The sequence below is a fragment of the Pelophylax lessonae genome (assembly GCF_965119305.1).
Source record: "Pelophylax lessonae genome assembly, chromosome: 2".
In the NCBI taxonomy this organism is placed as follows: domain Eukaryota; kingdom Metazoa; phylum Chordata; class Amphibia; order Anura; family Ranidae; genus Pelophylax; species Pelophylax lessonae.
In genome coordinates, this window is record NC_138769.1 from 406,518,065 (window position 1) to 406,532,526 (window position 14,462).

A 14,462-nucleotide genomic window follows, 5' to 3' on the forward strand; every position below is an offset into this window, starting at 1 on the left:
TAGTATGCAATGGGTGTATCTCACTGTAACATATGCACACAGGCCCGCAATTAACTTTTTTTCCCCCCTAACTGGTTTTTTATTGCAATGCGCAACACAACAGTATGCAATGGGTGTATCTCACTGTAACATATGCCGACAGGGCCGCAATTAACTTTTTTCCCCTAAATGGGTTTTTATTGCAAAGCGGAATACAACAACAGTATGTAATGGGTGTATTTCACTGTAACATATGAATGAAAAGCTGAAAAATAATTGTCCCCTTAATTGGTGCTTGTTGAATAGCAGATTTGAAATGCAGTCTCTGTCTAAACGCTGTAAGTCACAGTAAAATATGAAGGAAAACATTTTTTTTCTTTTTTAAATGCAGATTAAGCAGACACATATGCACTGAGCTTGCATTAAATGTGCAGCACCGCACACCTAACAGACTGATAAATGTTTTTTTTTTTTCTCCTTTCTCCTCCTCACTGGGCTCAGGTCAGGGCATAAAGATCGTGCACTGAACCCCCACACAATACAATCAAGGTAGATCGCTGTGTGATTAAAGAAGATTGTTCCTATCTATGCTTTCCCTCAAAGCAATCTCCAGCCTGACCCTACAGTAATCTCCTATCTCTCCATCCGGGAAAAAAGATTGTGCACTGCACACCCACACAATCAAATCAATGTAGATCGCTGTCTGATTAAATAAGATTGTTCCTATGCTTTCCCTCAAAGCAATCTCCAGCCTGACCCTACAGTAATCTCCCTATCTCTCCCTCAGCAGAAGCAGAAGGAACCTCTCCCTAGTATAGTTATAGCAGAGTGACGCGCGGCGCTATGTGACTCCAGCTTATATAGACTCTGGGTCACATGCTGCACTGGCCAAACACAGCCATGCCATTAGTAGGCATGGCTGTGATGGCTTCTAGGGCACACTAGTTAAATGCTTGCTGATTGGCTGCCTTGCACCTGTTGAAACCGCGCCATTAAAACCGATCCAAAACAACAAATAACGTTACCGAACAACGGACAGTACCCGAACATACAGTGAAATGTTCTGGTTCGGGTCTGGGTACCGAATACCCAAAAGTCCGGTACGAACCCGAACAATACAGTCCGGGTTCGCTCAACCCTAATCATGAGCATACAAATGGGACTTTTAAATCTATACCATTTGAATAAAAGCATATATCTAGCCCTTAGAGACACTTTATTGTGGTTCTGTATTGACCGTTCACCAATTTTTATTTTGTTTTTTGCAATTAAAGATTGACAAGGGATAGGGTATTTTTTTATATGTTATAAATAAAGGATTTTAAAATTAAATGAAAGGAGCCATCATGTCTAAATACACATTTATTATTCAGGGCTATACTAACACAGTCAGCCTTTATCTGAATGGCAACTACATCATGAGCTGCATAGAAGTAGCAAAGGATAACTGAAATAGTCAAGGTCTCAAACTAATTTTTTGCACCTAAGTGTTCTTTTACTGGTTGTAGCAGGAAGTATGTCTGCATAATTCTGTTTAGCTTATGAAGCAGTACGTGATAGGGAGAAATCAGTAACTTATTTATTTATTACAGATACTTATATACCGCCATCAATTCACACAGCAATTTACATATACAGTATATATGTATTATATTTTTCTAAAATCCACAAAAAATATGGATATGATTTGTGATCATTAATGGGGGTGCAATCCCTGAAACCGATCCCTTTGTGGCTTCCCCTGCAGCGCGCTTCTCTGTCTTCCACCTGCTTTCAGCTACTGCAGGGAGAGCCACAGCGAGATCAGTTACAGGTGAATGCCACCCCCCCCCCCCTATTGATCAACCTTCCTACCCAGGATTCAACTCCCCCGCCCCACTCTCTTTTCCTACAGCTGCCCACTTCTCCTCCTAGCCTTCTTGTGTAAATAAGGCATTTGGGCTGGAGTCACCTGTTACTCTATGAAAAAACAGAGGCTGTATAAACACAGCCTCAGGTCCACATTTGGCAGGTGTACAGGCTTGGGTGAGTGACCCCAAATGCCCACTATCTGTGTCTGGGACCATACACCTGCATCCATATGCCTGTCAAAATATGACCTGCAGCTGTGTTTGTACAGTCAATGCATTTACATAGCGTAACATAGGTTGCCTGCACACAACTCCAGATGGCTCCACCACATAAACAAACCACTGATTTACACTGTACAGGCCCAAACACCCATGTGAATGAGCTCCAAAACCTCATTCACACACAGAGCTTTATTTGTTAAATCAATACAGTTTTATTTTTTAGATTTAGCAGTAATTTTGTAAGTTATGTTGTTTTTGTGTTGGCAAATAATGATGTTATTGCATTTTAAGCGAAATATCACTTTGATATTTTCTGGGGGGGGGGGGGTAGGGACCCGGACAGGTTGTCTGTATAGAGCCCGACAGGTAGTCTGTATGGGGCCCCGTGATTTCTATGAGCAGCCCTGACTTGGCCACCGTGTAACTTTGCTGTGTATGTAGAACACATTAGTTTTTTGGTACTATTGACACTTTTCACTTACCTGCCATACTTTCAATACTCAGACAACAGTCCTGAATGTCTAGGTCTCTGGAAAGTTGTTTGATCCACTGACATACAGCATCAGGAAAGTATTCTGGATGTGCTGCACGAATAATCAATAAGCGCCGAAAGTCATCCAAATGGGATACTGTATCTACACATACAGGAAGCCTGAAGACACCTCTGCACACATTATCTTCATTTGTTGGACCATCTGCATATTTTAAACACAAAATACAACATTTTGTTTAAAGCATACTGCACTGTATGTTAAATGTTTATGTTTTATAATGTGAAAATACTTAACGTTCACTGATTTTGCAGCTTGCTATGTGATTTAAAAAGTTCCAGTTATTGGAAATTATGAAAAGGATGACAGTCAGATATGTAATGGACCCCTAGCATTCCAACTTGCTTGACTTGTAGCATTCCAGAGTGCTCAAATAAGTTCGCTTTTATGCAAATTTAAACACCATCAAAGTTTAAAATAAAAACTAAAAATAAAAAACACTATCCCAAAGCAACAAGGCCTTTGGAGAGTCGGTATCTGCCAAATAGTTAGGCAATCCCATAGCCCCAACTGAGATGCCTTGGGCTTGGCGACACGATGCTCAGGCACTGTGTACAGTATTGCAGGAAGAAGGGTGGTATTGTGTTCACCATAACCAGACAAAATGCTTTATTTTCTGTGGGCCCAAGCTTTGGAACATTGTGGTAGGCTTCAAAGGGGGCGGCAGGGATGGTTTTTAAACTAACTTGACACGTTTGCTCTATTAGAAAGTATTCTGTTTTGACAAGAAATTATGTTGCTTAATTGTTTGAAAGAATATTGTATATTATATTTATTCAAATCTCCCTTGTAATGAATGTAAATATTTTTTTTTTTTTTTTTACATCTTGTATTTATATAGTGCCAATATACTACATTCTACTTTCCAGAGTAGATAGACCCAAAAAGAAAAAATGTAGGTACCGCTCAGGTAGAGGTAAAGTCCAAATAGACCGCTGTGAATGCAGGCAGGGACAGGGAGCTCGTCCTAGCTCCAAGCTGAAGCAGTGAAAAAAAGGAAAAGATCCATAAGCCGCATATCATGAAGCAGACCCATGCGCATAGAGTGAGATGACTAACACTAGGCCTAATATCAGGCAGTGATTTAATACCCTGAGTGAAGTCTAACGCTATATTATATAGGGCTCCTAGTTGTAGATGGTTATTTTCTGTCCCTGTTAACCACTTAAGCCCCGGAAGATTTTACCCCCTTCCTGACCAGGGCCTATTTTGCGATTCGGCACTGCGTGACTTTAACGGACAATTGCGCGGCCGTGCAACGCTGTACCTAAACGAATTTGACGTCCTTTTTTCCCACAAACAGAGCTTTCTTTTGGTGGTATTTGATCACCTGTGCGATTTTTTGATCATGCGCTATAAACAAAAAAAGAGCGTCAATTTTGCAAAAAAAACAATATTTTTCCCATTTTTTTTATATGAAATTCCCCAAAAAAAATATAAAAATCAAAATTTTTTAACATTTTAGGCCAATTTGTTTTATGCTACCTATGTTTGGTAAAAAAAATCGCAAAAAGCGTATTTTGATTGGTTTGCTCAAAAGTTATTGCGTTTACTAACTAAGGGAAAGATTTTTGTCATTTTTGTTGTTTTTTTTAACGAGTAATGGCGGCGATCTGCGATTTTTTTTGCGGGACTGCGACATTGCGGCAGACAGATCGGACCCTTGACTGACATTTTTGACACTTTTGGGGTTACCAGTGACATTACTACAGTAATAAGTGCTATACATATGCACTGTTACTGTAAAAATTACACTGGCAGGGAAGGAGTTAACTTTATTTGAGAGGGAGGGGTTAAGTGTGTCCCTAGGGGCGTGATTCTTACTGTGATTGGATGTGGCTACTGGTGTAAGAACAGAGATCAACGGTCCTACATAGTAGAACCGTGTGATCTCCATTCTTACACAGGGGACAATGAGTGTTTACATTAGCCACCTGCCTTTCTCCCGCTCTAACGGACGATCGTGAGTGCCTGCCGGACATCGGGTCCGCCGGGCACACGCACGGGGGGGTCCGTGAGCCTCACAGGCTAGCGATGTAGAACTATGTCGCTTTGCCTGTGAGGGGCTGACTGCCGACGTAAATCGTCGTTAGGCAGTCGGCAAGTGGTTAAAAAGGTGCATTACTTTTTTCATGTTCTTTTGTAATATAATTCATCAATAAGAAGTTATATTATATAAATTCTAACCCAGATAAAGCAAGTGGGTTTGAGTCCAGGTTCTCCTTGGTCCTGAACATTATTCTCTGGCATTATCATCCAGACTTGTCACCTGACTCCTATACTAATACTGAGAAAAACAGGGAGGATGGAGTATGTGGAGACAATGTGGAAAACTGAAAACAAGCTATACCGCTCATATTATACCAAACAAAAAGCTGACCCTGATTTGTTAAAAAACATAAATATGTCAGCAAGGAAGACTTCACTTTTCTTATTCTGCTGGAATAACTGGCACAGTAATATTGTGTGTTTTTTTTGGGGTATTTCAAATTTATAAAACAAGGAGTCTTTGTAGAAGTGCTATTGGGCTACCTTTCTATGTCTCCCGCTCTGGCTTTTCAGCTCCTCATCCTGCTCTACACCTGTTCACCTATTAAGACCTTTGGGATAATGGTGACAAAGACTACTTCCCTGAATTTATGTTATTGTTATTCAAAATCTCTAAAAATATTCCACTTCTCTTCTTTTGTACCCTCAATTTTACATTCTTTTTACACTCCTCATTCCCCATGTCCTTTGCCATTTTTTCATACCTTCCCTTGTGTCAAATATTCCCAAAATGCATACCTTAGCTCTAGCGGTCCTATACAGGTTCAAATGACAAGTTGGGTGCCTCTTCCTTATCTACATTGTCAGTGGAGGGTGCTCTTCTCATAGACTAGTGCTCATGTTTTGATGCCAGCACCAGTCTATACAGCAATCCATTGCGAACAACCCAGGTGGTGTGTCCACGATGTCACAGGAAGTGGATTGAATTATGCTGGGCAACATTTAATCCCAGCCATGGAAGACACAGAGGTCAGCAGTGCATTGTAAAGATAATGAGTAGGATTATAAAACATTTTTATTTTAATAATGTATACGGGAAAACAATTAAAAAAATAAATTAAAAAAAAGCTAATAAATATTTCTCTGCTTCTTACATTATGACTACGTCTGTCTAATGAGGCCCTCAAAAAATGATATACCTTATTTGTTCTTAATGGTTGAATGATTTTTACTAGAAATATCTAAAAACTCATTGTAAGGATTCATGTAAACTAACAACTCCTACATCTATGACAATTGTCATGGTCAGGGGTCAGGCTCAGGGACTCGTAGCTATAACAGTAGTGAGGCTCCCACTGACCAGTTGAATAATTGCAGAAGCAGGGCTTTCTTGCTGATGACAAAGGATCTCTGTCTAAGCACAAACCGGTGTTTACAGTGCTCCTGATGGTGGAGAAGGGTTTTACTGAGTGTTTGTAGTAGGTGGCTGTCCTAAGGATTGCTCCACCAGGAGATGAGCAAGAAAGAGTTCCATAGCAATAAAGCAGGTAGAGGTCAAGGCAAGAATGTTCAAGGAATTGTCCAGGCTACTATCTAGCATCCCAGGTGGTTCAGTGAGAAGAGACACTACCAGATAAAGCTGAGGCTGCAAGTTCAAATCCAGGTCTTGACAACATCTTTCTTGTTTAAGCACTAATCTCTTATAGGCTGACCTGATTGCATGATCTTTAAAATCTTAGTACCAATTTAATTTTGGTCATCTGACATGTCAGACAATAAACTGACTTCTTTCTCCACAGTTTAAGAGAAATTAGACTTCCGCAAGTCTTCAATGTATAACATTAGACATTATATGCCCATACCCTTTTAAGCATCTAATGTTTAACAAACTAACTCCATTTGAATACATTTTTAAAAAAGAACCATCTAGGAATTGACTATGCTCTGGCATTTAAAAGATATTATGAAACTGACTAATTGCTGACCAATTGAACAGAGAAATTGTGTGGATAGAATGTGCCAATAGGCACAGACAAAGCTGTCAGAACAGGGAGATTCTAGGAACATTTAGGGTGAAAATAAACCCTTTTCCCTATCTGCAGGCTGCACAGGGGTGCCATTCGTTGATGTTAGTTCCCATAACATGAGCTGTGTAAAAATGTGTGAGGGAGTGAGAGGAGCAAAAATGGACATTGCAGCAAGGCATACTGCTCCTTCTTCACAAATCAGATAGCTCTGACATGCTCAGGAAGATGTGGGGAGAAGCTTACGACCTCTAATGATTTCCTGCCAGTGAAGTTTGACCCTGAGTCTCCTGCAGTGCAGCATGTTTGTATGCCAATGCTAGAAGTCTGGCCAACAAGATGGAAGAACTGGAGCTGCTAATGTATGAGGAGGATTTCGATTTTGTGGGAATTTCGGAGACTTGGTTTGACAGCTCTCATGATTGGCTGGCAATTAGTCAGGGGTATTCCCTTTATCGCAGAGATAGAGAGGGTAAAAAAGGGGAAGGGATATGCCTGTATATCAAGAACAATGTGCAAGTGAATATTGGGGACAATATTATGAATGGAGCTAGGGAGGAGGTAGAATCCCTATGGGTATAGCTTCACAGGGAAGGTACTATGGGGAAAATAATATTGGGCATATGTAGGCCCCCCAACCAGAGGGAGGAGGTGGAGGCACACCTCCTATCACAGTTTAAAATGGCAGCAAGGATAGGAAATGTTATTATAATGGGGGATTTTATTATCCAGATATAGACTGGGCAGAAGGAACCGCGCATTCATCTAAGGCTCACTAGTTCCTAAATCTTTTGAAGGACAATTTAATGGGTCAGATGGTGAACACACCGACAAGAAGCAATTCGTTATTAGACCTACTGATTACAATAGACCTAGATTACTAGACCTGCTGATAACAATACAGCCCTGATCACGGATGTAGAAATACAACTTAGGAAACAGTGACCATAGGTCAATTAGTTTCAGTATAAATCATAGAAATAGGAAACACAAGGGTAATACAGGGACACTGAATTTTAAAAGAGCCAACTTCCCTAAGCTGCACTCTTTGTTAGATGATATAAAATGGGATACAATTCTAGAAACATAGAACATGGAGGAAAAATGGGAGTGCTTTAAGAACATACTAAATAAAGGTATTGGCCAGTGCATTCCAAGGAGGAATACCTTTAAAAGAGCTAAAATAAACCCTGGGTGGCTAAACTCCAACGTAAAATGCATATAAATACTAAAGAAAAGGCCTTCAAAACATACAAGGCTGAGGGGTTATTTGCAGCATTCCAACATTACAAAGAATGCAATAAGAAATGTAAGAGCGTAATCAAGGTGGCTAAAATAGAGCACAAAAGGCACATAGCGGAAGAGACTAAAAAAAACACCCAAGAAATTCTTTAAGTATATAAATAGTAAGAAAGTGAGGCCAAAACACATTGGCCCCATAAAGGATGACAAAGGGAATATGGCTACAAAGGACAGAGAGAAGGCAAAGGTGCTAAATAAATTCTTCTCCTCAGTATTCACAAAAGAATTGGGGGGGGGGGATGAAGTAACCTAAACTGTAATGTTAGAGTTAATAACACGTCACAAAAAGCATCCTCATGGTTAACAGAAGACAGACTCAGAACTAGACTTTGTTCCTAATTTTTATGGAGTCTAATGATGGCAATGGTACCAGCTGATTGGAAAAAACGTGGTACCAATATTTAAAAAAGGGCCAAGATATATCCCTGGGAACTACAGGCCGATTAGCCTAACATCAATAGTCTATAAGATATTGAAGGGGATGATAAGGAACTATATAAAATACTTTAGTAACGAAAACGGTATCATAAGTAGTAATCAGCATGGATTAATGAAAAATTGCTCTTGCCAGACCAATCTATTAACCATCTATGAAAAAGTGAGCGGCCATCTAGATAAAGGAAGGCCTGTGGATGTGGTGTATCTGGATTTTGCAAATGGCCTGTGGATGTGGTGTATCTGGATTTTGCAAATGCATTTGATACAGTTCCCCACAAACGTTTACTGTACAAACTAAGGTACGTAGGTATGGACCTTAGAGTAGGTACCTGGATTAAAAGCCAGCTTCAGGGGTAAGTCCAAAGGGTGGTGATAAATGGGGGGTACTTGGAATGGTCTGGTGTGGAAAGTGGGGTCCCCAAGGATCTGTTCTGGGACCAATCCTATAGAGGATGGGATAAACAGCTCAATCTCTGTATTTGTGGACGATACTAAATTAGGCAGGGCAATAACTTCTACACAGGATGTGCAAACATTACAAGAAGACCTGAAAAAAATAATGAGGTGGGCATCTACATGGCAAATGAGGTTTATTGCTGAAAAATGTAAGGTCATGCATTTGGGTGCCAAAAATACGAACGCAAGTTACTCACTAGGGGGAGACGCTTTGGCCTTTGGGGGAAACTAACATGGAAAAGGACCTGGGGGTCCTAGTAGACAACAAACTCAGCAAGGGCATGCAATGTCAAGCTGCTGCAAGCAAAGCCAACAGAATACTGACATGTATTAAAAAGGGGATTTACTCCAGAGATAAAACGATAATTCTCCCACTCTACAAGACTCTGGTCCAGCTGCATCTGGAGTATGGCATCCAGTTCTGGGCACTGGTCCTCAGCAAGGATGTGCTGGAACCGGAGAGAGTCCAGAGAAGTGCTAATAAAGGGACTGGAGGTTCTCAGCTATGAGGAATGACTACAAGCATTGAACTTATTCTCTCTGGAGAAGAGACGCTTGAGAGGGGATATGATATCAATGTACAAATACCGTACTGGCGACCCTAGCATAGGGAACAAACTATTCAGCAAAAGGGAATATAAAATGACTCAAGGCCATTCGTTAAAATTAGAAGAAAAGTGGTTTAACCTTAAATTGCATAAAGGGTTCTATACCGTCAGAGCGGGATGGATGTGGAATTCTCTTCCACAAGCAGTGGTGTCAGCGGGGAGCATAGATAGTTTAAGAAAACTATTAGATTGGCACCCTAACGACCACAACATACAGGGGTATACAATGTACTATTGACACAAACACTTATACACACATTCATCAAAGGTTGAACTGGATAGACTGGTGTCTTTTTTCAACCTCACTAACTATGTAACTATGTAACTATGTTTTCAACTGTTAGAGAAAGAATAAAAAAAGATGTACTTGCAGGTTTGCACGCATGCACATTTTTACCAAATATGTTGCAGAGCAAATAAAGAGAGTTTAGTTCTGCTTTAACCACTTCCCGCCCTTCATATAGCAAAATGACGGCCGCAAAGTGGTTGCTCTATTCTGACTGGGCATCATATGACGTCCAGCAGGATAGGCAGCTCTACGCGCCCCCAGGGGGCACGTAGAGTGGCGATCGGTGGTGTGTTGTGTCACTCTGTAAAGAGCCTATGACATAGGCTCTTTACCATGTGACCAGCTGTGTCCAATCACAGCTGGTCACATAGTAAATAGGAAGTGCCGTTGATCGGCTTCTCTCAGTTCGCGCCTGACAGGTGCCAGTAAAGGAGAGCCGGTCGGCGGCTCTCCTGACAGGGGGGGGGTCTGTGCTGGTAATCAGAGCATTGATTACCAGTGCAGAACCTTGGGGGATGCCACTAGAGCCACCAGGGATTGCACAACCATGGCCACCAGGGATGCCCACCCATGGCCACCAGGGATGCCAGTTTTGCCCATCATTGCCATCTATCAGTGCCACCCACCAGTGCCAATCATTGCTATCTATCAGTGCCGCCCACCAGTGCCTATCATTGCCCATTAGTGCTGCCTATCAGTGCCCATCAGTGCTGCCTATCAGTGCCCATCAGTGCCGCCAATAAGTGCACATCAATGCTGCATATCAGTGCTACCTATCAGTGCCACATATCAGTGCCCATCAGGGCTGCATATCAGTGCCGCCTATCAGTGCCCATCGGTGCTGCATATCAGTGCCTCATAATCAGTGGAACCCCATCAGTGCCACTCCATTAGTGCCTCCTCATCAGTGACTGTCAGTGTGGCCTCTTCAGTGCCCATCAGTGCAGGAAAAAACATATGTATTCACAAAATTTTATAGCATAAACAAAAAAACTTAGTTTTTTTTTCAAACTTTTCGGTCTTTTTTTATTTGTTTAGCAAAAAAGAATTAACCTTGTGGTGATCACCAAAAGAAAGCTCTATTAGTGGGGGAAAAAAATGACATAAATTTAGTTTAGGTACAGTGTTGCATGACTGCGCAATTGTCATTCAAAATGCAACAGCGCTAAAAGCTGAAAATTGGCCTGGGCAGGAAGGGGATGAAAGTGCCCTGTATTGAAGTGGTTAATATTATAATAGAAGCAGTGGCGTACCAACAGGGGGAGCAGGGGGGCGGTCCGCCCCGGGTGCCACACATTAGGGGGGTGTCAGGGAGCACCAGGGTGACACCCGGGGCCGGCCGCCGGACTTCCTCCGCCGCTCGCTGCGCTCACTGACACATGAGAGGAGGAGAAACTGTATATAGCAGAGCAGGGGAGAGAGACTCACCGTCACTCACGAGCCCTGCATACACAGCAGGCGCTGCCGGAGTTAACTGTGCTAGATAATGAGAAGGCGATTGGTTGCTAGGACCGCCTATCATCCAATCACCTGCTCATTAACTAGCACAGTTAACTTAGGCATTTCCCGCTGACCGCTGTGTATTCAGGGCTCGTGAGTGTGACAGTGAGACTCTCTCCCATGCTCTGCTTTGAACAGTTCCTCCTCCTCTGCTCTCCTCCTAATAAGGTAGGAGGGGGAGGAGCGATTGTATTGTAAAGGGGTTTTATTGGAGGGGGGGTCTGCATTGTAAAGAGGTTTTATTGGAGGGGGGGAGGGGGTCTGCATTTTAAAGGGGTTTTATTGGAGGGGGTCTGCATTGTAAAGGGGTTTTATTGGAGGGGGGTCTGCATTGTAAAGGGGTTTTATTGGAAGGGGGTTGTCTGCGTTGTAAAGGGGTTCTATTGGGGGGCTTGTATTTTAAAGTGGTTCTATTGGGGGGTCTACATTTTAGAGGGTCTCTATGGTTCTATTGGGGGGGGGTGTATTGTAAAGGGTTCCATTGGGGGGGTTTGTATTGTAAAGGGGTTCTATTGGGGGGGGGGTCTGCATTGTAAAGGGGTTCTATTGGGGGGGTCTGCATTGTAAAGGGGTTCTATTGGGGGGGTTTGCGTTGTAGAGGGGTTCTATTGGGGGGGTTTGTATTGTAGAGGGGTTCTATTGGGGGGGTTTGCATTGTAGAGGGGTTCTATTGGGGGGGGGGTATGTATTGTAAAGGGGTTCTATTGGCGGGGGCTTTGTATTGTAAAGGGGTTCTATTGGGGGGGGGGGCTGTATAATGTAAAGGCTTCTATTGAGAGGGGGAGAGGGCTATGTCATGTAAAGGGTTCTATTGGGGGGGAGCGGAAACTGTGTAATGTAAAGGGTTCTATGGGGGCTGTGTAATGTAAGGGGTTCTATTGGGGGACGGGGGTTGTGTAATGTGAAGGGTTCTATGGGGGCGGGGGCTGTATAATGTAAAAGGTTCTATAGGGGGCGGGGGCTGTGTAACATAAAGGTTTCCATGAGGGGGGTAGGGCTGTGAAATGTAAAGGGTTACAATGGGGGGGGCTGTGTAATGTAAAGGGTTCCAATGGGGGGGCTGTGTAATGTAAAAAGGTCCAGGGGTACGGGGGCTGTGTAATGTAAAGGGGGTCTTCCTACATTTTACTCGCAGTTATTGCTGCAGTCCTATAGTTTTTTTTTCTGCATTTTCTGAAAGCGCACCAAAAGTCTTGCATGCTGCATCTTTGGCACGCTTTCAGAAAACAGGAAAATATTTTTTTTGGGGGGGAGTGGCACCAACCCTAGTGACACCACTGACAGTAGCACACAGTAAGTATGCCACTGCCAGTTACATATATTTCTGTCTGGCGCCTCAGGTCAATCGGCGCCGTTTTTGCAGAGGAGGAGGGGCCTCGTCGCCAGGTCAATGTGCGGATCGTCGCCTGCACGCCGGGGGGGGGGGGTGCCAGATATAGGAGCCGCCCCGGGTGCCAAATGCGCTAGGTACGCCCCTGAATAGAAGGACAACAGTTTTTCTCATTAGCCATAGGGAAAACATTTCCCTATGACTGCCCCATAGGAACTGCTGAGTATAGAACTATCTTGGGTCTCCCCTTGATTATCCTGTTGCCAGATAAAGGTATTTTCACACAGCCAGGTGCACATACACACACACTTTTGCTAGTTTTCTTCAATGATCAGTCCAGGGAATTTGTTTTGTTGTTTTATTTTGAGAACTTGGATAGAATAAGGGATTAGTGGAGTACTCAAAATTCAACTATGTACAGATGAGGACAACTCTCACTTGGCCTCACCTTAGTGGACCTGAATAGATCTGCTGGATCACAAAGCACTTGCATGGAAGAATAAGTCCTTTACTTTGGTTAGCAGCAGACTCAGTGAACTCTATATCTTCAGGACACTAGCCAGTGTTCCCCTTCAGCTTACACCCAGACCGCTGACTTTCTAGCACCAAGCGGGGGATTCTAACAGCAACAGTCTCTAGGATTCCTGTGGGATGTCTGTACTCACAAGCCATTGTCAGCAGGTCATCTTCTCCCATAGTACCAGACGAGATCCATGGACATCCTCCCTCAGTCAGCCCTCAGAAGAGTTCCTGGGTTTCAGTATCTCTGACTATGGCCCTCAGGTCAATCACCTGAGGCCGCATGGCAGCCTGCGCTGGGGAGAGGCAGCAGCCTCCTCCCTACCTGGACTCCGCTCTCCAGCCCAATACCAGGAGCCACATGTGCGCCTCAGATATAGGTACAGACACCCATCATGCACCAGAACCCTAGCAGTGCCTAATGGCCAGGGTTGAACAGAAATCCCCCTGCTCTCATCTACATGGTTTCCTAACCAAAAACTATATACACCTAACTAGTAGGGTGCTACATCTACAGTATAACAAGCAGTGGACTATAATCAGGGTATCTGTATCTTAACAGGAGCGATTTCTAAAGCCTAGTACACACGGGACAAATGTAAGGCGACAGAGAGTGTATTTAGTTTATTAAAGTATAGAGTGTATTTTATCTACCATATGCTGTTTGAGCTTGCTCCAGCAGGGTGTACAAAATAAGTATCATTCTGTATTATGGTTGTTTGATAGCGTAGCTATTCAGCAAGCTTGGTGGGCCTGGTAATCATACCTGGGAACTTGCTAGATCTTGCGAGATGACCGCTTTTCACATATGTTACCAGCTTGTTACCAACCTTGGCTCAGTTCTACAGCTTGAGAGCTGTTTAGTCATGAACATAAACAAACTTGAGGGAGATAGTTCTCTAAGTCAAAGAACCTTGTGAGTTACATTACCTGCACTTGTGGTAATGCAGACAGGGGAAATAGGTGTACTCTTTCCAAGTGAGAAAGATATACTGTATGCTGCAAGTTGCTAAAGCTGTAGCCAAATGACATAATGTGGCCAGCAGTATAAAGCCATTAGCTCAGAAATGTAGATAATAGCTGGTGGTAGAAAGGATGTAAGTTATACAGTTTTTCTACATTCCTGAGCTAACAATTACATCCTGTCACTTGGCTACAACATTGGCAACTTGCAGTATATAGAACAATCTTTTTCACTTGGGTATGGTACACTTATTTCTTCTGCCTAAATACCCACTGGTTCAGGTAATTTAACGTATAGTGTGCTTTAATTTGGAGAATGATCTCCCTTTGGTGCTGTGTTACAGTTTGTTTACATTCTTGAGCGAATAGTTCTCTACCACTCTGTCACTGTTCCCATCAATGGTTTCAGAGATAGCAACTTGCTGCATATTCGAATGGTCAT

At 42.8% G+C, this 14,462-nt stretch overlaps 1 protein-coding gene across 1 annotated transcript in view; it reads right to left on the bottom strand.

Moving 5' to 3' along the window:
• LOC309548132 (uncharacterized protein) overlaps positions 1 to 14,462 on the bottom strand; it is a 707,228-nt gene that overhangs the window by 158,458 nt on the left and 534,308 nt on the right. Inside the window, exon 84 of the mRNA XM_082248097.1 lies at positions 2,534 to 2,755. Coding sequence (XP_082104223.1) covers positions 2,534 to 2,755 — 222 coding nt within the window. The remainder of the gene's footprint in view (positions 1 to 2,533; positions 2,756 to 14,462) is intronic.